Genomic DNA, 25558 nt, shown 5'->3' with positions numbered 1-25558 from the left:
GCAACAGTATTTAGGCCAGGTTTTAGATAATTCTAAAGTTATTTGTGGGCTTCCCAGGTGGCTGTGTGGTGAAGAATCCACCTGCCAATGCAGGAGACACAGGTTCAGTCCCTGGGTCAGGAAGATCCTCTGGATAAGGAAATGGCAACCCACTCCAGTATTATTGCCTGTGAAAATCTCATGGACAGAGGAGCCTGGCATACAGTCCATAGGGTTGTAGTCAGACATGACTCAGCAACTAAATAACCTACAACAAAGCTATTTTGTAGCCTTTTGGTTCTAGAATATTCTTGTGAACTTTAGGGTGGCTGGTTTTATTAACCATTAGTTGGGCCAAGATAAGCAGACACGATCATGGATTTTCGTTTTCTATTTCAGCCTGTGAAGATGGATATAGGCTTGAAAATGAAACCTGTATGAGGTAGGCAGCATGTTCATTTATTCTGACGAATTTGTTCCAAACCTTATTTAGAAGTTATGTAGGTAAATTGCCTCAGTAATTTCTTCTGATATTTGAAACTAATTCTTGTTCTTTTTTTTCCTGTCAACTCGCAGTTGCCCATTCGGCCTTGGTGGTCTCAACTGTGGAAACCGTAAGTATGCGGGCGTCCTGAGCTCCATGTGGGCAGGGCTGGTGACATATGTCTGTCCCCTGCCCTCACCCTGGAGAGCAGAGTGCTCACCAGGGTGGGGGTTTGTAGGGGAGGTAAACATTTATTTATTTACCTAGATAAATTTCCTAGATAGCCGGACAGAGGAGTATCAGTCAATAAATGAGGCTGGGAGGGAGGGACCACCCCCAGGAGAATAGAAGAGCCTCCTGGGTACTTCTTAGAGGGGCTGGAACTGGAAGAAGCCCGGCAGTGACTGGTATGGAGGGAGAAGGAATCCAGGCAGAGGGGACAACCTGAACAAAGGTCTCAGGCCAGCCTGGGCCTGTGATTCTGGGGCGCAGTGTGTAAGTAGCTGTGGCTGGGACAGAGGAAGGTAGAGAGTGAAGGATTAGGTTGGCAGAGTATGTGAGGATCAGATTCTTGGGGGTTTTGATAGAGCCTGAGAATTTAGACTCTAGTCAGTAGCCTCTGTAGAACTAGCAAGTCTTAGAGCAGGAAGGCATTTTTGATCAAGAAACTCAAGTCGGGAGACAGTGAGGACAGAGAGCGTGGGGCCATTTAGACCAGTGTCGTCAGGACGGGGGTCATGGCTGGACGCAGACTGGGGAGGCCCCTGATCTTAGCTGACGTCTGTGCCCCTGGAGTACAATGGTCGAGGGGCACTGACCATGCATGTGGCATGTTTTACACTCAATTTACTTCTCTAAGAAGAGCAGTCGGGATTCATTTCAGATTGCTTTCACTGACATTTTCTTATCCTGAGACCTAAGAAGTTAAAGTGACCCTCAAAACTACTGAAAGAAATTCTAGGATATAGGATGAAGAAGGAATGATAACAGTCAGCATTTTAGGATAGCTTTGTCCCTCATTCTATAGAATCTTCCAGCAGTCCATAGTCTTAAGTTTACTCTCCCACAAGTAGACATGACTTTATTTAACAAGAGATGCTACTCTTACCCCATCAGTCATAAATTCCGAGTGTTTTTAAAGCTCTCATGCAAGAAACAGGGGAGGAGGGTGAAGACTAGGCAGATCTTTCTTATAGCTCGATATCATAGACCTACTCAGTTTAATAAGAGTGTGAGTGAGACACGACCATGCGTGGGGAGATGTAGCCAGCTGGGGCTGAGCCAGGAGCAGGAACCCCCTGCCTGTCCTCCTGGGGCTCCTCAGCCCCTCGTAGGATAAGCCAGTACTTCTCACTCGCTTGTAGTCAAACAGCTCCCTGACTACGTTTCACTAGAAAATGCTTCCTATTTCTCTGTGACTGGAAGAGCAAAAATGGATCAGTGAAAAACCCTCAAAAGCGTTGAAAGAGAAGGGAGCAGCATGTTGCTCTTGATGGCAGTTAGTGATTTGCTCTTCAGAGATCATTAAACACCACGTATGTGGAGATGATGTACGCTACATCCACTGACCGTTCTGTGAGTTCCTATGTCTCCGCATGATGTGGGTGGGGTCTTGGAAGTAGCAGGATCTCTCTGTTCCTGAGATTTCCTTTTCCTCCCTTTTATCCGAGTCATCACAGTCATTTCCAGCAGAGGGCAGACTCTGGCCTGGATGGCTAGCTCTCTGCCACGTTTTGTCGGAGACTCTGGTAAACTCTGATGGCGTGAATACCACTTTATGACTTTGACATCTATTTGCATGTCAGTGTCACAAAGCAATTAATAGTCACTGATAATAAATGGCACATGCCATCTCCGATCAGCCCTGGTGTGGGTTAAGGAATCGGAGCACCTGAATTTCATCCCCACCTATGCTGATAGCTAATGCCTTGTGAGGTCTGTGACTTGTCACCTGGTGTTTTGTGCCAAATAGCAGAGATAACCACCCACCCCTGTCACTTCTGCTGTCACCACCAAAGACAGTTTAAATGCCTTCTTGGCGGTCTGACTCAGCCTGGACCTTTTGTAGAAAAGAAACGCTGCTCTCTGCAGCCTTCTGGGGACACGTGCTCTGCTGCCCAAGCCCTGTGAGATAGGGCGCCCTGCTCTGTCCAACCACGCAGGTGGCCCTGTGGCTCCCTCACACCTCGTTCCTGGGAATCACCCAGCTCTACTGTATTCTGGCTTTAGGCATAGCCTCTGACCTGCCTTTCTGCAGCCTATTAGCTTTCTAGTTGCGCCCAGATTTCACTTGTCGCTCCTCATAGAGAACATCCTTCAGACCGGAGAGGGCAGAGCAAGCTCTCCTCTCACATCCCTTAGTCCCCGTGTGCACCTGCCCGGTGCGGCAAGGCCTCCCGCGCCGGGCAGGGCAGGGCTGCACCTGTCTAATCACTGCTCACCTTTTAGTTTCCTTTCCATGTAAAGTATGTGTTTCTACCACAGATCCCAGCAATTCTGTTTTCTTGAACCGCTGTCCTGTGGCTCTAGAATTCTTACAGAGCTGATGTCAGAGTGTCCTCACTTCCCCTTGTCCCCCTCCCAGCCTTCCTCAGGCATGCACATTTCCTTCTTTGCATGAATTTTATAGAGGCTCCTCTCGCAATTTTATTCTCTCTCTCATGACCACATAGTTTGCTTCACCTGTTTTTCTCTTTTTAAAGTAGGTGAATTTTTTCTTTTCATAACATAAAAAAAATACTTGTACATTAATTTTCCTTCTGTAATCCAAATGAATTAGCAGACAGATACAAGGGAAGAAGAAAACTAAAGTCTCATCACCGATTAAACCTCACTGCTAATACCCGGCTGTATATCCCTGCTATGACGAGTGGTGGATAGGACCACCAACAGCACCCAGGACCTTGTTAGAAATGCAGGATTTCAAACCTCTTCACTTTGGACCTACTGAATTAGAATCAGAATTTTAACCAGACTCCTGGATTCAGTGAATAGGCAGATTTGCATACATCTCACAGTTTAGGAAGCAGTATACCAGAGGTTTGTATGTGTGTCTTTTTAACAGAGATTGGATCTCACAGAAGATACTGTTTTGTAACCTGCCTTTGAACTTAGTAAACTGTGCAGTGTTTTCCTTGGCATAAATTTATAAGGTGACTTTAGATAGTTCTGTTAAATTCTACTCTGTATATATCATAATTTACTTAACCATCCCCTCTTATTTTCAACTTAAAATCTTTTTTTTTCTCTGTATTGCCATTCTTCTGTTTGTGGTCTCTGTCACTTGGTAAGGATAGAACATCATCAGATAATTTTCCTAGATTACCTTTTTCTGGCTGCAGACATTTTAATCCATCCCTCCTCCTTATCTGCGACACATCCTTTCGTAAGGCACCCTTTCCATTCCAATACCCCTCATCTCTCCAGTGGAGACTCCTTCCCTGCCAGGCTCCCTGAGCAGCCAGGAGGATGTGGAGTCTGTTTCCCACATGTCTTGGCATCTTCTTCCTCTTCCATTGAAACCAAACATTCAGCTTAAAGATCTTTCTGCCTTGTCTTTCCACCTCAACCCACAGTCTGGTGGCAGGTGTATGAAGTCTTCACCTTGTAGTTACATTGGGCTCAGAGCTCAAACCAGTGGAAACACTACGTGTCAGCAGGAGTCACTTGTAACACACTGCTCAGAAGGAGGAAGAGCTCATTAGTTATCCAGCAGGCAGCTGGAAGTCTCATGCGGCTAACAGTAAACCTCTCACTTGGTGTCAGAGCTGCAAGGAAGCAGCCCTGGAAGAGGGGATTGCAACTCTCCCGACTCTTGTGTGTTATGGCCACACTTACAGTCTGCAGATGCGAGAAAGGGAAATTTCAAAAGGAAAAAAAAAGAACATTGTGAATAGAGTTCTAAAGGAGAGATGGTGTAAGAGGAGTGGAAAGATTTAAATGGCAGAACTCTAACCACACATCACTAATGAACACAGTGGGGGGGCAAGTGGGAGAACTAAATGAATTTTAAGATGAAACGAATGTGGCCGCCTAGAAAGGTCTGTAATGAAGCCTAATTTTAAAGGAAGGCATATAGGTTGGTACAGTTCTGACATCAATTCAGATGTATTTTTTTCCACATCACTAAGCCAGTTATCTCAGTTCTGACACTGTTTCCAGGTACGTCCCACAGCTTAAGGGCTGGGTATGCTGACTTTCCCACCCCACGCCCCTCCCCAGCAGACCCCAGTCCCTCATCCAGGTTGTCACCTGTGCTTCTGACCAACTGGCTGTAGATCAGAGGTTCCAGTGACCTCCTCCCTAGGGCCCATTGATTTTCTGTACTGGCTCACAGAACTCAGGAAACATTTTACTAGATGCCAGCTTATTAAGAGATGCACGAGACTTCAAGCTTTCTGCTGGATAACTAATGATCTCTTCCTCCTCCTGAGCAGTGTGTTATGAGTGACTCCTGCCACACGTAGCATTTCCACTGGTTTGAGTTCTGAGCTGTTGGCTTCCCTGATAGCTCAGTTGGTAAAGAAGCCGGCTGCAATGCAGGAGACCCCAGTTCGATTCCCGGGTTGGGAAGATCTGCTGGAGAAGCGATAGGCTCCCCACTCAAGTATTCTTGGGCTTCCCTTGTGGCTCAGCTGGTAAACAATCCACCTGCAATGTAGGAGACCTGGGTTCGATCCCTGGGTTGGGAAGATTCCCCTAGAAAAAGGAAAGGCTACCCACTCCAGTATTCTGGCAAATACCGGAGAATTCCATGGACAGTCCATGGGGTCGCAAAGAGTCAGACATGACTGAGTGACTTTCACTTTTCAGCTTATTATAAAAGGAGAGAATTCCTGAACAGCTGGATGGAAGAGATGTACAGGGCCAAGTTAGGGGAAGGGCCGGGAATGTTGTGCCCTCTCCCGGCCCTCCCATCCTCCCCTCATTTCCCAACCTTCACCAACCTGAAGTTCTCTGAACCCTGTCCTTTTGGGATTTTATGGGAGGCTTCATTACACAGACACAGTTGATTAAATCACTGGCCATTAGTGACTGAATTCAGTCTCTAGCCCCTCTTCCTTCCCAGGAGTTTGGGGATAGGATTGAAAGTTCTAATGGGCTAATCACAAATTGGTTTCCCTGGTAGCAAACATCCATCCAAGGGTTACCTAAGGGCTATCCAGATGTCACTAATGTAAGAAAAGACACCATTGCTCTGCAAGCTTAGGAAATTCCTAGAGTTTTAGGAGCTATGCCTGGAACAAGGATGGGGAACAGATAAAAATTATTTCTTATAAATCAGTATCACAATTGACTAAGATTCTTCTGGGGTAAATAAATGTAGCTAGCTTGAACAATGAAGATGGATTATTGGAAATCATGAAATTCCAGCTTCAGGAGTGGCAAGAATCAGGAAGTTGTGGGGAGTCTCAGCAGAGGAGGTTGGCACCTTCTTTCCAGAGCACATGTTAACATGGAGCCACCTTCATCTCTGTCTTGGCTCTTACTGTGGGTCTGTGCGCAAACTTGCTGCCTCACGATGGAAAATAGGCTCAGCAGACAGCTTCAAGTGTGTGTCAGTACCTTGGTCATTTTTTTTTTTTTTTTTCCCTTGGTCATTTTTAAATAAAAGGTTCTGTCTTCCAAAATGAGATTCCTGGGAGGAACTAATTGATCCAGTTGGGATCTTGTGTTTACTCCCAGACCAAACTTTTGTGGCTTGGGATGGTGTTAAAGTACAAGCATGACTGCCCCACTGAACCCTGCATGTGGAAGGGAGTAGATAGTTCCCAGTAGGGGGTTGGCTAAGCAGGCAGTCCCATAGATTCCAAATAACCATATAAGCAAGGACAAATATGGCTTATAGGAAAGACTAAGGCCCAGAGTGGGTTGGTTTAATGAAAAATGGCAACAGCAATGACAAAAACAGCAACCTATGATCAAGCCATAAGAAGAATAAAGAAATGTCAACAAATGTGGAAGACAAAGGAAAACAAAGAATTCCAGGGTCATCATTCTGCAGGATCTCTTCAAAGGAGGAAGGATAGAACAGACCACCCTAAGACAATACCCATGACCTTCACTCTGACCTGAACATTCAGGGAACCTACAGGATTAGTGAACATTATAGTAGGCATTGATATAAATCCCATGCACTGTAATCATTGTGTGACCTCATCGTAAATCTAAATCAGTCCTTAAATGTGAAAGATAAGTTGTAGTTCATGAGCTGACTTGACTGCAGGTATGAAAAAAAAGTACTAGAGAAGATTCTTGAGAGTTCCTTGGACAGCAAGGAGATCAAACTAGTCAATCCTAAAGGAAACAAACCCTAAATATTAATTGGAAGGACTGATGCTGAAGCTCCAATACTTTGGCCACCTGATGTGAAGAGCCGACTCATTAGAAAAGACCCTGATGCTGGTAAAAATTGAAGGCAAAAAGAAGAGGGCAGCAAAGGATGAGATGGCTAGATAGCGTCACCAACTCAATAGACATGAGTTTGAGTAAGCTCCGGGAGATAGTGGATGGAGGACAGGGAAGCCTGGCATGCTGCAGTCCATGGGGTCACAAAGAATTGGACATGACTTAGCGACCGAACAACAGCAACATGAGAAAAAAGATCTGTGACTACATTGTCTACAAGCTTATTACAAGCTTCCAGCGAAATAGCTGCCAGAGAACATCAAATGACTTTTTAAAAAATGTATAAAGTAAATTATATATGTACACATATACACATATAATTTCTAGATTTAGAGAAGGTTGTGTGTGTCTACATGTATATATAAAGACATGAATAAAGTTTGGGAAGCAGAAAAACATGAAGGAAGTACCAGTCCATCAGTACCCAAGGTGGCACTGATGTCTGAACATTTTTGTGAGTCCTCCCAGATGCTTTCTCTGAGCTCGCATGCACAGAGGTCTTCTGGCTTTCAGTCCTGTGTTCTTTCCTCTCCTGCATAATTTAAGCCAGTGCCACCCAAGGTCTGGCCTGCAGGTTGATGGCATCTCCATCCCCAAGAAGCTTACCAGAGATACAACTTCTTGGACCTTGCCCAGACCTGCTGAATCCAATCTCTTGGGGTGGGGACCAGGCATCTGAGATTTAACATATCCTCTGGGTGATTCAGATGGACAGGAAGAGTTAGAGAAGCACTGGCCTATAGCATACAGGATAATGTTTCTTAGTCAATAAGGAAATAACAGTCCAAACTAATGACATATTTATTAATTACACTGTTGTTCCAGGAAAGGGGAGATGAAAGGAGTAAAGTCTAAATTTAACTGCGGTTTCCTTTCAACAAGTGGGTTCTCAGGAGAGACGGTTCAGCTATCTCCAGTTGTCAGCACAAAAGCCAGAGTTCTTGTTTCCAGAGCAGATTTCTAGGGAACCAAGACACTTGTGTTGACAAGCAAGATGATCTTCATGGGACTAAACTGCTGCACGACTTCCAGCATTGCTGGTAGAAGAGTCTCCTTTACCTTGGGAGGTGGGAGGAACTGGTGTCCCGGGGTCTTCAGAAAGCTGTTTAGATCAGCAAGGGATAGCCTCCTCCAGACTGGATGCTCTTAGAGAGTCCTCACAAACTCTTGAGTGTGTAGAATTTATGTTCCCTCACTCGTGGTGCTCCTTCATAGGTTCCTATTGATAAGCTCCCAGCTGTGCCATTAAGTGCTGTGGGCAGCCATAGATGTGGGTGATGACATCCTGAAGCATGTTTTCACTTTTATAGCAAAACAATAACTTCATTCTTTTGTTGTTTTGTTTTGGCATGCCGCATGCCTTGCAGGGTCTTAGTTCCCCAACCAGAGATTGAACTTGGGCCCTGGCAGTCAGAGCACAGAGTGCTAACCACTGGACCTCCAGGGAGCTCCCCAATAGCTTCATTCTTAAAAGCAACTTCATTTTTGTCACAATCAAGGGGACCTGAAGTCATATAAAACCACCTCATAACACAGCACCCCTCAACGTGTGGGGGGCTGTGAATGGAGACAAGACAGTAACATGACGGTACAGAAACAGAAAGTAAGCACTTAGAATCCTTTACAGGAGCGTGGCTGTGACACCCAAGCATGGGATCCTTTGTAAAGTGAAGAGCCTCGTTGTATTTTAGTATTGGTCTGCAGGAGAAGGAGATGGCACCCCACTCCAGCACTCTTGCCTGGAAAATCCCATGGACGGAGGAGCCTGGTAGGCTGCAGTCCATGGGGTCACTAAGAGTCAGACACGACTGAGCGACTTCACTTTCACTCTTCACTTTCATGCATTGGAGAAGGAAATGGCAACCCACTCCAGTGTTCTTGCCTGGAGAATCCCAGGGATGGCGGGGCCTGGTGGGCTGCCGTCTATGGGGTCGCACAGAGTCGGACACAACTGAAGTGACTTAGCAGCAGCAGCAGCAGCAGACTCTTTAAAAAAAAAAAAGGAGAGAAAGAAGTTCATGATAGCCGGTGCCCAGGGGAAAAGACAAAGGAACAAATGAGACTTTATTTTCTTCATTTAAAAATAATATCCAAAAGCATGAGCCAAAAAAACTGGCCCTTGACCATGGATGGTTTGGGAAGCACTGGTCTCCACTGTCTTTGTCTCTTTTCAGACACAAAGGGGGCTTTTAGGGTGCTTGTTTCAGAGGGGAACCTGCCACAATCGCAGCCACCTGCAAGGGTCACTGCCAAGACAAATGCGTGTTTGTTTTGCCGGAAGTGAGAAAACATGAACTTGGTGTGGAGGGATAAGCAGAGCAGGAACTAGCCTTGGGTCTCTGCTTGGAAACAAAGAGTGCCACTCTAGGTGTTTTGAGGCGGGGAAATGCCGTGGTTAGGTTTGGTTTTTTACTTGAGTGGGCAACACTGGGCACAGAAACATGAGTTGGGAGGTGTTTACATTTGTCTGGTCAAGGGCCAGGGGGGCCTAGGCTTGTGTTGGTGGGGATAAAGAGAAGTCGACACATGCGTGAGGTTTGTCTTTTGTCCTCACTTTTAAAAAATGAAGCTTGACTACATGTGTCAGGAGGTGAGGGAGAGAATTAACTCATTTCTTGGTTTGACTTTGTTTCCTGGGTATCTTAATACTGATGATTTTTCATAGTAATCAGGTTTCTGTGCTAGTTATTTCAGGAAAAGACAGGTGAATGGTTGGGGGTATTTGTGTTGCTCTTGTATTTGCTCCTCTCTCACAATCTGCCCATTGTCACCTCTATGCATTATCCTTTGACTTTAGGTATTACCTAAATACCTAGAGAGCATGGTTTCATCCTAATTTACTATAGAAAATCTGGTTATTGGCTCTTTTTTTTCATACTGGACCTTACAGCCTGAAAGCACAATTATATTTCCACAGCAAAAAACAACCTGAATATTTAATAGATTATATTGAAAATATTATTTTCCCAGAAATACACAGGTATGAAATCAATTAATTAAAATTTATATTGTTTATTATACATGATAAGTGCTTATTTATATGACTGCTAATTTCTGATAATTAAATTCAGTGTGTGTGTGTGCATATGTGTGTGTTGAGACTATCTAGTTCCTATCCAGGGTTATGCAGTGATGCTTATAAAATTGTGGAATCAAAAAAATTGTCTTCTTTTTATTTTACCAAGTAAGAGCCTAAAACCGTATTTAAAATTTTTTATATCACCATCAATTCAAAACTTCAAAAAACTCCAAAGAATGGGAAGTAACCAAGAAAATATTATCTTTTTTCCCCAATTACTTTTTAGAAACCAGCTTTACTGGAGGCATAATTTACACATTAAAAAATGCATCTAAATTAAGTGAGGGAAAAAAGTAAGAAGGACCAAATTTTAGGAAGTATTAAAACTAAGAAAAAAAACCAAAGAAGTTTAGGTTTTGAAAAATACATGCATACATCTCTAATTTTTCTCATCTGATTGTGGATTGGTAATAATGTCATCAGGCTGGTCTGCAGGTAGAATCTGGGAGCCCCTGTTCTAGGAGGGGCTAAGAATGGGGAACTCTTCTCAAAATAGTTTAGGGGAGGAAAAGTCATTTTCCCTCTACCCTTCCAGATTCTTGGCTGAGACATCCCTACCCCCATTAAAAGCCAGAGTAACAGGAGAAAAAACTATTTTAATTCTGTGAATACACATGGGGATCCCACAAAGATGTGAAACTCAAAAGGCAACCAGATGATTGAGGCTCACATACCCTCCTGAGCTGAAGAAAAGGCCAGGTGTCTAGGGTTTCAAAGGGGAAAGTGCAGTTTATAGGAAAGTGAGAAGAGGAAATGTTTGGGAAACAAAGGTTGTTTGTCAAGCAGATAAGTCACTCAGGTGAAAAAGTTCTCTCTGATACTAGCTTTCTTCCTGGTACAAGTCTCTTTCTAATGTACATTTCCCTTACAAAAGGGTAACTATTAATAATACTCAGTTTTAGACCTTCTCCAGTGCTGCAAAATATCAGCTCAAAATAATAAATATACCAAAGAGACATATTTTGGGTTGGCTCATTCTGCTCCCTCTTCGATGGAGAAATTGCAGAACTGGCCCAAGTAGGTTTTGCTGGGGGCCCAGAAAATGAAAAATGGTCACCAGCTGAGGCATGGGGTAGCCGTGGGGTGGGGAACGGGACCATTTGGGGGCATTCCTTTGTTCATTCTTTGTCTGCTCCCAATCCACTTTTCTCCTTTTTAAACCTGTTTAGCCTATCAGCTTATCACTGTGGTGATCGCGGCTGCAGGAGGTGGGCTTCTACTCATCCTGGGCATCGCACTGATTGTTACCTGTTGCAGGTGAGTGCCAAGAGTCCACAGTCTAATTCTCTTTGCCTGTGCTAAGCCAGGGTCAATTTTTTACCCTTTTAAAAGAATGTGTGGGGTGGTTTACAGTATTAAATCCTATTGTGTGACTGAACCATTAAAAAAAGGGAAAAGGGAAACTCATGATAGATAGTGCCACTGGGGAAAGAAAAGGACAGCAAATGGGATTTTCACTTAAAAAAAAAAAAAGAATATTCTGAAGCACAAGCAAAAGAAGAAAAGGGATTGGACTTCATCAAAATTAAAACTTCTTCGCTTCAAAGAACACTGTTAAGAAAGTGAAAAAAGACAACATACAGAAGAGGAGAAAATATTTGCAAATCATATGCCTAATAAAAGACTTGTATCTAGAATATATAAGGAATCCTTACAACGGTAATAAAAAGATGGAACCACAGAACACATTTTGGGACTTAGTAGAGTGTAGGTTCTTCTGTCTTGGTGCAGAAAGAATTCAGCAAAGTGATGGATGAAAAGTGATTTATGAGAACAGGATGCTTTTGAGGTTTACAAGCAGGTGGGCAGGAGGGTGCTGCACTAAGAACTTAGTGGGCCATAGTTTTATAATCAAAAGAAGAATGGGGCAGGGGAGACAGCCATTGTTGAGCAGATGTCAAGCTTCCATCATCAGCTCCTTCTCCCTGTCACGCGGGGAGTTTTCTTATTCCTGCTTGATCAAGCCAGGACTATCATGGCACTGTTTAAGTTAGCAGAAGGGTGGTAACCTCTGCTAAAAATGGTAAACCATCTCAGGTTTGAGCATAATGTTTTCTTTTCCCTGTATTTTTGTTTTTAGTGTGCACAGGGGAACACGTCTTGGGAATCATTAACTTACTGACCTTACTGGGCAGGATGTGGGTCTTGTTTTACCATTGTTTTATTGTTTTGGGGCATGTCTTGTGCTTGTGTGGCATGGTTTTGTTTCAAAGCAAGGCAGCTTGGTTTTGTGGTTAAGCAAACCTGCTTTCTGGAGTGATCATTAACTTATAGGGGGTCTCCCATACTTTTTTCTTTACTCATGATCCCTTAGTGGGATTAACTATTTCATCACCTATTTTGTTCCTTTACTCTGTCCCTATCAAAGGCAACCAAGTTAAAAATGGGCAGAGAACTTGAATTGTCATTTCTGTAAAGAAGATATGCAAATACCCAATAAACCTACGGAAGCATGCTCAATGTCTTTAGCAGGGAAATGCAATCAAAACCGACGGCATCAGATACAACTTCACAAACACTGAGATGGTTACTAAAACAAACAGAAACCAGAAAATAACAAGTGTTGGTGAGAACGTGGGGAAAGTAGAACACTCATACACCTCTGGTGAAAACGTACAGTGGTGTAGCCGCTTTGAAAAAGTCGCAGTTCCTCAGAACGTCAAGCAGAGTTGTCGTTCCACCCAGCATGTCCACTCTTGTATCAAAAGAGATAAAAACAGGTATTCACACAGAAACGTGTGCATAAGTTTTCATAGCGGAGTTGTTCATGATAGCCAAAAGGTGAAAGTAACCCAGTGTCTATCTATCTGATGGATAGATAAACGTGATATATCCATACATTGGAGTGTTGTTTGCCATAAAAAGGAATGAAATACTGAATCACACTAGAACACGGATAAACCTTGAGAATAGTGTGCTGTGTGAATTAAGCCAGTCACAAAAGACCACACCTGTATGATTCCATTTATTTGAATGTCCAGAATAGGCAAATCCAAGAGAGGCAAAGTAGAGTGGCAGTTGCCTAGGGCTGGATGGGCAGGGGAAGAATTGGGGAGGAACGGCTTAAGAGTGTGGGGTATATTTCTGGGGTGATGAAATTGTTCTAAACTTGCACAACCGATGGCTGCGTAACCCTGAGGATACCAACAGCCATTGACTTTTACACTTTAAGTGGGAAAATTAAGAAGTGAACAAAGATGAAAGGGGTTGCCTGAATATTTAGCAATGGAGAAGTGGCAGGCATGTAGATAAGCAGACAGTAGTAAGCTTGACTCTAGGCTTCGTGGATAGCAGTGGGACTGGGTTTTGAATGGAAAAGGAAGAAAAAGGAGTCAGTTCCCTTCTCTGTGGTTATTCATTTAAAGGAAAACTCAAATCTTTGGTTTAGATGGTAATAAATGGCAGGAATTACCCTGACATGTCTGATGGAGGGGACCTACAAAAGTAGCAAATTATCTTTTTGACCATTGACCCAAAGGGCATTTTAAGATAATCTCTATCTCCAGGAAGGCTGCAGAGGGCCAACTGCTCCCATCCAGGGACGCAGGCTTCAGGGTTCAGTCTTGACCTGTCGTTTACAAAGTTGCCATCAAAGCATCCAAGAGAAACCGCATGAGTAGAAATAAAGTTCTGGGTGTGAGACTAGGAGATAGAGAGACAGACCTTGAGTTCTGCAGGGCATAGAAGCCACCTGTCTACTAAGCACCCTGTCAGGTAATACAGCCATCTGGGGAAAGTTTGTGACTGTTGGTCCCTGGGAGAAGGTCGTTGTGAATCATTGAGGCATTGTTTGAGACCGGATGCTCCACCCCTCAGGGAGCAGCACAAAGGCACATCAGTTCTCAGCTTGTAAAAAGAGACAGCACCTAAGGCCCATGCTGGACATTTTAAGATTCTGAATGATGTGGTGTCTTCCCTAGAAAGTTCGTTTACAGCAAAGTGAGGTGGAGGGAGGAAACTCCAGGTTATCTTACTGTCTGATCTGAGGCCCGTTACAGAAGGTGAATAATACATTCTCCAACAGTTTGCAGTCAGAGGACTGTCAATGGTAGGAACTTGTGCTAGGGTTTCCCTGCCCTGCTGACATGAGGATTTATATGGGTATATATATAGGCGGGCATTTCTGCCAACAAAACATACTATTTTCATGGTTTGTGAAGTAGCTCTATTGTAGGAAGGGAGACCCCTTCCAGGGCTTGAGAGTGGGCTCTTGCTAACATGTGGAAATGAACTGTCTGAGGAGACATACATGCTGATAAAGCAAGAGACTTTTTTGGGAAGGGGTGCCCGGGCAGAGAAGGGCAGGGTAAGGGAACCCAGGAGAACGGCTCTACCACGTGGCTCGAGTCTCAGATTTTATGGTGATGGGTTAGTTTCCGGGTTGTCTCTGGCCAGTCATTCTGACTCAGTGTCCTTCCTGGTGGTGCACACATTACTCAACCAAGATGGACTCCAGCAAGGAGGATTCTGGGAGGTCGGTAGGACATACGGACTGGGGTCTCCTCTCTCCTTTTGACCTCTCCCAAGTTCTTCTGGTTGGGTAGCTCATTAGTTCTGAGTTCCTTACCAGGACCTCCTGTTGTAAGGTAGCTCACGCAAATGGCTACTATTTTGCCTGGCCAGGTGGCGGTTTCTGTCATTGTTTCCCCTAACAGCTTCATGAAGTGGAAGAGCACTGGCCAAGGAGTTGGGAGGCCTGAATTCTAGTCCCAGCTTTGCTAGAGGCAAACTGTTATCCCAAGAGAAGTCATATCCTTCACAAAGCCCCATCCCCAGAGCCCCTGGAGCAGGTTGGGAACCCCTGGACTAAAGAACCATCAAGCCCTTCTAGCTCCAACACCTTGTGAATTTATGACTCTTGTTTCCCTGGCCACCCCAACAGTACAGTGATCTCTGTCCCCCAGTAGCGTCTAAATCTGCTCCACTGCAGCTATCTTTGTCCTCTCTCCCCCCAGTAACCTGACCATTTGGGTTGGAAGCTTTTTGCATATAATATATTTACATCCAGTTGCATTTTTATAGGTAAATACTAAAAATAAGAACAATAACAACATTTCTCAGTGGGCAATTACAAAAAAAATACAGTGGTATCTTTAGGTCTGTTTTTCCTTGTTGAAAAGCTAGATGGTATTTTCACAAATATCATTTCCTCACAGAACTTTCGATTCTTTTTTTTACCATGCAGAAAGAATAAAAATGACATAAGCAAACTTATCTTCAAAAGTGGGGATTTCCAGATGTCCCCATATGCTGAGTACCCCAAGAACCCTCGCTCACAAGAATGGGGCCGAGAAGCTATTGAAATGCATGAGAATGGAAGTACCAAAAACCTCCTCCAGATGACAGACGTGTATTACTCGGTGTGTATTCCCATGCCCAAGTGACCTCCCAGCTCCAACTTCCTTGGAGAATTAAAGGGATTCTGTTTTTTTGTTTTGGGATTTTTCTCTTTGTTTTGGTTTGGTTTTTTGGTCACTACGCACAACTTGCAGGATCTTAGTTTCCAACCTCCAGAATCTTAGTTTCCTGACCAGGGATTAAATGTGAGCCCTGGAAGTGAAAGCGCTGAGTCCTGACCAGCAGGCTACCAGGGAACTCCCAAGGGATTCTGTTTTGTTGTAGTAAAAACACTCCAGCTTATTAAGGGTAAAAGAGAATGGTGGCCTATACCTTTGTCTCATACAATTTAATATTCAATTTACTTACTATCTCTTTGCATAGTATTTATTAGTTTCGACATTGAGATATGATGAGTACTTCTAAAGAGCACAGTATGTACTTTATGAGGTTGTAGCAATAAACGTCTTGTCACTGAACTTGCTTTTAAGTTATAGAACTGGAAGTTAAAAGATAGAGAAAGAATCTAATGGTATTTGGTCTTTGACCCTTTCATTTTTGTCTCTTGTGTGCCATGCTTTATGTCATGTGGTTCGGTAGTTGAAACTGAGGGACTGGGAAAAAGTGTAAAGAGAATAATTCAATGTCATCCTCAACCAGCACTTGTCAAAAGGTTTAGAAGATTCAATAGGTTTTTAATAATTTGCTATGTCTGGCCCTGGACTGGGTCGTTTGGAAAGATGGGAGACCACCTTGAACCCTTGCTTCTTCTGTCCCACATTGAATAACCCATGTCATATTCCCATGCCTGCTCGGTTCTTTTGTGTTATGCTGCATCAGCCATAAAGCAAACACAGGCAGGGATACCTGAGCTGGAAAATAAACAGTCATCAGGTGATGCAAAGCTGTGCAAAGCTGTTAGAGGTACAGCAATGAAACCTTGCCTGTGAGGACTTAATCACTTTAGGCGATCCTGTTAAAAGCACAGCCCCTCTGGTTGCTATAGAGACTAACCTGTGGGTTTAGACTTTGGATGGGAGAGGCGGTTCAAGCTAAGGAAGCTGTAGTTTCAACAGACTGTGAAAATTTTGAACCTGGCGTAGAAGAAAAACAAAAAGAACTAAGGGGAAAGATAACTGAGTTACGAAGATGGACCTAGTTCAGATGTTCCTGTTGGAATCTCCCCATAGTGTTAGTCGCTCAGTTGTGTCCGACTCTTTGCGACCCCATGGACTGTGTCCCGGCAGGCTCCTCTGTCTGTGAAATTCTCCAGGCAAGAATATCGGAGTGGGTTGCCATTTCCCTTCTCTAGGGGATCTTCCAGACCCAGGGATTGAACCCTGGGTCTCCTGCATTGTGGGCAAATTCTTTACCATCTGAGCCACCAGGGAAGCCCTATTTCCACATAAGGGCTTTGCTTTCCCTTTGGCTTGTCAGGCAAGTTCTTTTCCTCTGATAACTGCAGCTAAAACTAAGCCTGTATCTCTGCTGGATTGCCCGCATCCTCACACCCTCCTCTAGAGGCTCCTCAGAGCAGCGCCAGGACAGAGCAGCTGACAGGCCTGCAGCGTCACAAGACCCACCTTTGCTGCATGTTCCCAGGCCATTAGCTAAAGAGTTGTCTTACAGAGATGCAGTCATGAACTTAAATGAGCCCCGTCTTCATTTCAGACAGTAGGCTGAGCAGTCTGTAGAGGCAGAGTCTAAGTTTAGGGGCTCCTTTTGCGTTAGGTAGGTAGTCACGACCCACTAAGCTGGGATTTGATCAGAGAGACACCTGAGAATCAGCTCACCTCCTGCTTTGGGGTCCTAACTCCCTCTGATGGGTGGCCAGACAACCTTGCAAAGGCCAGGCCCCTGTCTCAGCTGGGATGGTAATGTACCACTAAATGCCATAGAGGATCTAAAGCCATTGTGTTGGGGCTTCCCTGGTGGCTCAGTGGTAAAGAATCCACCTGCCAATGCAGGAGACTTGGGTTCAATCCCTGACCAGGGAACATCCCACAAGCTGAGAAACAGCTAAGCTTGCAGGCCGCAACTGTTCAGCCTGTTGTGCTCTAGAGCCTGGGAGTTGCAACTCCTGAAGCCCAAGTGCCCCAGAGCCTGTGCTCTTCAATAAGATAAGCTACAGTAATAAGAAGCCTGCACAGCAACGAAGACCTCAGTACAGCCATAAATAAATAAAGAAAATTACTTTAAAAAAGTAAAGCCTTTGAGCTCCAGAGAGAAACGCCTTTTTGAAAGTCAAAATAGTAATCAGATAATCGTTACTTTTGATAATAATCAAGAGAATAATTAACCCAGGTCTGGGTCACTGGGCTGCTCTTGATTGTATAATGTTTCTAAAACTCTGCCCTTAAAATATGGGCAAAGGGTCCCAGGTTCCATAAAGAGACAATCTGGGAGGTCCTGACTTGTAGGTGAGACCTTGCTCTGCAAAGTATCAGTTCAGTTCAGTTCAGTCCAGTTGCTCAGTCGTGTCCAACTCTTTGTGACCCCATGAATTGCAGCACGCTAGGCCTCCCTGTCCATCACCAACTCCAGGAGTTCCCTCAAACTCATGTCCATCGAGTCAGTGATGCCATCCAGCCATCTTATCCTCTGTCGTCCCCTTCTCCTCCTGCCCCCAATCCCTCCCAGGATCAGGGTCTTTTCCAATGAGTCAACTCTTCGCATGAGGTGGCCAAAGTATTGGAGTTTCAGCTTCAGCATCAGTCCTTCCAAAGAACACCCAGGACTGATCTCCTTTAGGATGGACTGGTTGGATGTCCTTGCAGCCCAAGGGACTCTCAAGAGTCTTCTCCAACACCACACTTCAAAAGCATCAATTCTTTGGCGCTCAGCCTTCTTCACAGTCCAACTCTCACATCCATACATGACCACAGGAAAAACCATAGCCTTGACTAGGCAGACCTTTGTTGGCAAAAGTAATGTCCCTGCCTTTGAATATGCTATCTAGGTTGGTCATAACTTTCTTTCCAAGGAGTAAGTGTCTTTTAATTTCATGGCTGCAGTCACCATCTGCAGTGATTTTGGAGCCCAAAAAAACAAAGGCTGACACTGTTTCCACTGTTTCCCATCTATTTGCCATGAAGTGATGGGACCAGATGCCATGATCTTAGTTTTCTGAATGTTGAGCTTTAAGCCAACTTTTTCACTCTCCTCTTTCACTTTCATCAAGAGGCTTTTTAGTTCCTCTTCACTTTCTGCCATAAGGGTGGTGTCATCTGCATATCTGAGGTTATTGATATTTCTCCCGGCAATCTTGATTCCAGCTTGTGCTTCTTCCAGCCCAGCGTTTCTATACTAAGTATAGCTGCCTCCATTTTAAATTCATCAAAATGTAGCATTCGTTGTTTCTTTTTTTGTTATCTATTAGATTTAAACCTAAGATTAAATTGATTTTTCTTCTTTTCTCTTTGGCCACCAGCCCTCAAGTGTAAGGAATCCTGAACTTGAACGAAATGGACTCTACCCGGCCTACACTGGATTGCCAGGATCACGGCACTCTTGCATTTTCCCCGGACAGTATAACCCATCTTTCATCAGTGATGAGAGCAGGAGAAGAGACTACTTCTAAATGCAGAAGAGAGAGGGGCCCCTTGCTCTGACTGCACCAGGGGAGCACCGTGCTGGGGCCGCTCCCAGGACTAGTGGAGCCAGCCCTGAGCAGCCAGCAGAAAGGGGATGGGCAGGGGGGATGTGACCACAGTGGGGGGGACAGCTGGAGCCCCTGGATGTGGAACTGCAGGCTGCTCACCCGGCACCTTCATTGCTACTGTGAACGTGAACACGGGCCAATCCAGTCAAGTCCCCGCGTGACCGCAGCATGGCCACAGCTCTGGAGTGGCTCTTAGTTAGGGCTGATCACTAGGCATCCGTGCAGGAACCCAGGTTTTCCTCAGTTTGCACTTTAGTAAATGCAGAAGGAGGGAGGGAGGCCTCCTTTCGGATTCTTTCCAAGACTGCTCTAGAAAGAAGGCCTCTTCTCCTCAGACACTTCCATAGGACTCTAGTCGGTGGTTCATTTACAGTGAAATGCTCTTTCGTTGTCTTCCTGCCCAGTAGCTACATGCTGAACAGTAGACGCTGAAGGACGTGCCACTAGTGTTGGAATTGCTGCAGGTTAACATGCGTGCAGCATTTTCACACGCCCCCAAGTCTTCTTGTGCAACGTTCTCCAAACAACCCCTAGAGGGAGGAACTGAAACTTGTGAGGCGTAGCACACAGCTCCAGTTTGTTTTCTTCAGTCAAAGGGACACATTTATCTAGGATTATTCCTTTGCGGTTACTTCTCATGTTACCATTCATGTCTGGATCAGAGCAAAACAAGTTTCGTTTGATTCTAGTTTGAGGCATCCAGCCGCCCCATGGTGAGCCCTATGGGCACTGGGCAAGGACCCTGGGGGAAGGTGCTGGCCCTAAGGGCACTGCACGGGGTGTGGGCTCAGACCTCCACCCTTGAGGCCAAGGCCGCTGTGTGTGGAGCAGAAGTCTGAATGCAGGTTGGGTCCAAGCTGGTAGGTACTTCACCACTAATGGAAAAGCAGCTGAATGTGCTTCAGGAAATGGGCTGAACAGGTGTGTCCATTTTCTGAGACGCCAGTGCTTTGGGAAGCCAGGTATGCGATTCCCAAGGAAGAAAGGGGAGCTGGGCTGGAACCACATGTGCGTCTGTTTATCCACCAGTGCGGCATCTTTGCTAGGAGCCCTGATCTCGTCCACAAACTCAGTGTTGGTTGGTTGGTTCAGCCAACCACTCAAAGCTATTTATTCATTGAAGAAATAACTTATTTTCTCTCAAACAGTAATTTGTAACTCTCTCTACTACTACAGAATTCCCTCCTGAAACAGGGGTGTAATTCAAGTTAGCATCTGAGAACTAAAGACTGCTGGCTGTTTAGGGAATGGAGCATCTGCTTGTGGGGAGGCGGCTCCACACATTTGTATGAGGCTGTGGCATGGGTCCTGCCAGGAGGGCATATCCAATGCTGTGCCTTTTGCTGCTGTGGACCCATGATCTTTGTCATCTGCTTTTGAACATCCTGGTTTGGGATGAAGTGAACACAGAAGTAAAATAACTGTTCTCACCCTAAAGCTTGGAGTGCAGTGACACCCACACTCCTGGAAATGGTGCAGCCTTTGGAGACCGTTCTAGCCCAGGCATGGTTGTTCCTTCAGGGTTCTCTAATCTCTTCACAATGAATCTAATCCTAGTGTAATCCTCGTCCTAACGGTTTTGAGTGCAAATTCCTGAGTCCCGTGGTCTGCACAAGTCACCGTTGCCCCACCGCAGCCAGGTTACTCTTCAGGTGTGATCACTTAGTGCTTAAATTGCATTCATCTCATGAGACACATGGAAAGAACCCTGCTTTTTGTCAGTGGGTGCGAACTTAACATAGCATCACCTGTTAGAGATCTTGGGTCTTGCCTCTCTCCGTGCAACCAGACATGCCTTTCTGTGCCTCGTGGGTTCTCATCTAACTGGAGAGCTTGAGCTCCTAGCCTCAGCTCACCTGAGCCAGCAAGCCAGGCCGTGAGGAGGCTGCTGCTTCTGGGCTCCTGCTGCAGAGCCTTGCTGGCCCCCGGGACCCAGGGCCGCAGTGGGGGCCGTCCCCAGGCATACAAGCCCACCACCTGCAGCTGACATCACAGCTGGCAGGTCATCTCCTGTGCCCGGGGCCAGAAGCTATACTCTTCACCGAATGAAGCGTTCTGTCCCCAGAGTGTTGTGGAGCAGAATCCCAACGTCCAGGACAGAGTGTGCTGTGAGTTTCAAAGAGGCTTTCCTGGGAGTGGTTTTGTGCATGTGAAGTGGATTGAGAGTGTTGTTTTTTCTTTTACTGTGAAAAACGGAGGCCCCCTGCAAGGCTGAGGTCACATCACATATGCAATTCCTAGGCGGCTTGCGGGGCTGGGGGCTTAGGGTGCCAGTGCTGGTGCCTACCTGGGTGAGGAAGGGAGAGGCCGGCTTCATTCCTGATTGGGGTTAAAATACTTTCAGAAGGGTCCTCCCTGAGCTGAGAAACAGCTGGTGGGGCAACAGCCCCGGGACTGAGGGGACAGGCTGGATGCTCCCCTGGTGACCAGAAGCCCAGGCACAGGTTCAGGTTAGTCCACGCACCTGGAGTGATTCCTGCTCACAGAAATGCCATGGTCCTGTGTGGGGCCCCACTTGAGGAAGCTGCCCATAAGATGCTCAGACCTCAGTAGGAAAGTGTGGGGCTACATGGAGCCACCGTGTCATGCAGCATGCCAGAGCGTGGTGACTCTCAGAGCAGGGCAGTGCTCACTGGGGCCTACCATCATCTGTGGAGTCTGCCGAAGCTCCAGAGGGTCTGAAATCTGGTGTCTTTTATTTTTTGCCCCATGACCCAGCCTTGCTAAAGACATTTTAGAAAGCCTAAATAGTCCCAATGAGCATCTCACGTGTTCCCAGCAGAGCCAGGCTCTGTGCAGAGTACTTGGCCTCACCACACCCTTGTGAGGTGGGCATGAGAGGGCCCATTTCTCGGACAAGGGAACGTTCAGAGGGGATCAATACCTTGGCTTAGAGAGCCAGGACCCATACCTTCTGCCTGGCTCCCTCTTCCCACTGTACCTCTTGCCTCACCTCCCTGGCAGATGCCTCACCATCCAGTATCAAAGAGAGCTTGAGAGAGTGGGCGTAAAAGTTGTGTTTAATATTGGTAAGCAGTAGCTAAACTAATGCCATAAAGTACAAAAACAAAATGTTGAAAAGTCCTTTCAGGTCCTTACATGTATTGCTTGGATGCTTGTGGTCATTGTTAATAGTGGCTGGCTCATGCTTATTAGCAAGGAGCATATTGGTACGTGGCTTTGGATGAAGGAAGTGTATGGTGATGACCTGAGTTTTTGACAGACGTGGCCAGACTTAGTCATCCTTCTGAGTGCTGCCTTGCCCTGTTCCTGTGGTGAGGCTGTGTTTCCCACATATTGGAAGCATGTTTCTGTGAACATTATCAGAGTCTGGAACCTATTCAGTTGAATGTCTTAGATGCTGACAAATCTTCCTCCTTTGACAAAAATTTGTTTTCAGAAGCAGCTGAGTCATTTAGAGCCTAAATTGCTGAGTGGAGACTGTAATCAAGCTGGGTTATCAGCATTTGAGGTCAAGAACTAAGATGTAACTGTTAAGTTCTTGAAGAGGTCGTTCTTAATGTTGGCCCAAATGAGAGGGCAGCGTCTTTGCAAAGATAAGACGGGACGGCTGCCCATGAAAATGTCTTTGAAGGATGATGTTCATTCAGATATATAAGTTCCCAGAGTAGACACATCAGGGTCAGTCCTCACAGGTGACTTTTTGGAGCCCCCATTAAGCCATCTTGCCCACTGTCGGGGCATCCTGTTGCTGTAACTGTGAGTGCTGCTGGCAGAAGCGAGAGTGGTGTCCAGGCCAACTGTTCCTGGCTTAGTTTAGTTGAAGGAAAAAAAGTGAAGTGAAATACACCCCAAATTAGGGTTTTGACCCATGGTTCTAAGATACACTGATTTCAAAACTAGAGCACTTCTTTAGAGAGAGGAAGAATGCAAAGTTCAGTATCTAAGTATTTTGTATCTTATTGAACACCACCCTTAATATCAGAGAGATTATTTTCTGTCTGAAACTGTGGGGATTAGAAGGGACATTCCATTCCTTCCTTCTTGACAAAGCGTCATTCAGAGGTTCTCCTGTGCATTCTTGGAAACAGATACAGTTTTGTAGAGTTGGCTGTTGAGTATGTATTCTTTTTCTTTTCTTGAATCCCCAGAGAAAGGAACTGCTTAAACTACTAGAAAGATTAAGGTATTAAATGTCAGTTAATTTGTTGTGCTAAAGTATCTTTTCAAGTGTGTTATAATCCATCCTATTTGGTTTAAAGTGCTCACAGAAAACCCTGTGCAACTCAAGGGGACAATTGAGGTCTAAAAAGAGACATATCTTGTACTGGCTCTGTCTTCTGGGCATTGTAAAGAGCACATTTAAAAGGGATCGTATGTTAGATTCTGGCTTTATCCTTTTTCTCTCTCTTGGATACATAATAGTGCACTTCAGGTGCAGAGTTTGTGGGTAGGAAGGATGGGACTAGACAGGGATGGCATGGAACCAGTCTACCTGGGAAACTAACCCAGGTTTCTGTATTATTTTGCCTGTTTCTTAAAAGACCTCTCATCAGGGGTTGCTGTGAGTTTTGTTAATGTTTGTGTTGTTGGATTTTTGGTTAAATGAAGCCTGTAGCTGGAATATTAACTTTTTGAGTTTTCACATTGTCCCAAATTTCTCTTTGCAGACCTTTAAACCTTAGCCCCTGGTTGATTGTGTTAAATCCATTATAAGAATGTTATTTAAAGTTGTATTATAATTGCAACCTTCACTAATTATTCAGTACTGTAGCAGCAAAATATTATTTGTAAGAATTCGATTATTTTTATACTTATACCCACTATTAAGTCTGGCGTTCTAGTCAGTAAAATAATGCAATAAAATCAATATCATTTTCACTGTGTTTTTCTGGTGATAACGAACACACCACCTCAGAGTACAACAGGTTCGTTTTCATGAGGGCATCATTTAAACGCTGGAGCTGCACCATGAACTCTAATGGCAGAGCAGGGGTTGAGCCATTTCATATGCTCAGTGCTATGGGTGAGGAAATATGCTCTTGATGATGGATGGATGGGCAGATGGATTGACCTAAATGATGAAAAGCCTACTTCAGGATAACACCTGCTTTGCTTGCTGTTCTTTCTGTGTGTTGGAGAGAGCCGGTAACCAATCTTCAGACACAGAAAATTTCCTCCTGAATGCCTCCCACCACCGGGTGCCCACTCTTCAGGTTTCAGAGGAGAAGGTAAAGTAAGCGTATCTGTGGTCTGTGGTGGAGAGACGTTGGAGCTTGAAGATGATGCGCTGTGGGCCTCATATTTACATGGCCAATGAGTGTGGCAGCTTGGCTGATCGTTTGTTCATTAATTACTTAGGGCCTTTCATGACAGGGATGGATGAGCCTTTCAGATGCTTTGTGACAGTGACCTTGGCATTAGGAGACACCAGTAATAGCAGCTTGGGACGTGAAGGTGACCTTTTGGCAGATTAGATCAGGGTTGCAGCCCACCAAATATCTCTGAATGGAAATGAGCAGCACACTGCTTTCTGTCCCATCATTTAATCCCCCATGAGACCTTGGCAGAATCTGCTGACTCTGACCCTGTTTACGTTCCAGACCGGCTCAGCCAGACTGTAAACATCACAGCATGTCCACACCCACTCTCCCCTGGGAGCTGTTTAGGTGCTGTCCACCCTCACGCTAGCCTGAGTGCTTGTCCTACCTATACCTCTGACCTGGCCATGTTGAGCCTTCACCTCAGGACTTGATTTGCCAGTAAGTAACAATCTAGAAAATATTTTTAGACCCTTGGACCTAAATGACTCCAGCAGGGCACACTCATTTCCCAATTGTTTGGGAGGTAATGAAAGGTAAGGGGCATATATAGAGATTATATAGGCCAGAGTCCTCCTGTCTTGATATCAGCCAGGACAAATTTTAAACCCTCATAACTGAATGGTGTTGACCTGAAGCCACCTGACAAAACAAACATGAACTTCAGGTTAGATACAAGAGAGATGCCAGGAAAAAGAAATGCAGGTAGATATTTATAGACCTCATAAAAACTTACAGCATCATCAGAAGGCCCAGGCTCTAACAAGCTGGTGTGAGACACTCCCTAATAGTTTCCTGGATGTTTTTTTCCAGATCGTGATGTCAGGCCTAAGAGTCTGCTCATTTCTCTGAGCCTCAATTACCTGACCTGATCAAGGAAGTGGGGATAATAAGTATTGCCTCTCCCAGAGTTGTTGTGAGGATGAAAAGGGAGAATTCATATGAAAACACTGTAAACTACAAAGAAATATACACAGATGGGTTCTCTTCAGTAGGGCCATCTTGTCACCAAAAAGACAGACAATTACAAGATTAATGTGTCATTTCAAACTGCCTAGTAACTAGACCCAAAGACCTTGGACTTGCCATCAAAGAGTTCTTGTCATTTCCCCTTCCCTCCTCCAGCCTGCTTCACCTATCATGAAGGGATTAATGGGCTAAAAAGTATAAGTTCTATACAAGTAGGAACCCAGACTGACCTTTCCACATGATACGCTCAATGCCTCGCACCTAGCAGATATTCAGTAAAACAAAGAACAGGTGAGTGGGTGGATGAATCATCCAATAGAAGACGTATATGGAAGTTAAAGTTCCTGGAGACCTACCCC

At 45.0% G+C, this 25558-nt stretch overlaps 1 protein-coding gene across 3 annotated transcripts in view; it reads left to right on the top strand.

Moving 5' to 3' along the window:
* Positions 1-23790, top strand: part of HEG1 (heart development protein with EGF like domains 1) — an 83827-nt gene extending 60037 nt beyond the window's left edge. For 2 of the 3 annotated variants that reach the window (XM_025267106.3, XM_044942652.2), the window contains exons 14-18: positions 379-421; positions 556-593; positions 11120-11207; positions 15136-15310; positions 18718-23790. In XM_025267106.3, coding sequence (XP_025122891.3) covers positions 379-421; positions 556-593; positions 11120-11207; positions 15136-15310; positions 18718-18867 — 494 coding nt within the window. In that variant the 3' untranslated portion in view covers positions 18868-23790. Of the gene's footprint in view, positions 1-378; positions 422-555; positions 594-11119; positions 11208-15135; positions 15311-18717 lie in introns of those variants that run through there. The other variant, XM_044942658.2, reaches the window with a different exon arrangement.
* Positions 23791-25558: the final 1768 nt, after the last annotated feature.

Source organism: Bubalus bubalis, chromosome 1 (genome assembly GCF_019923935.1).
Source record: "Bubalus bubalis isolate 160015118507 breed Murrah chromosome 1, NDDB_SH_1, whole genome shotgun sequence".
Taxonomy (NCBI): domain Eukaryota; kingdom Metazoa; phylum Chordata; class Mammalia; order Artiodactyla; family Bovidae; genus Bubalus; species Bubalus bubalis.
The sequence above is the reverse complement of the archived record's forward strand: the minus strand, read 5'-3'. Positions and strand labels throughout refer to the sequence as shown.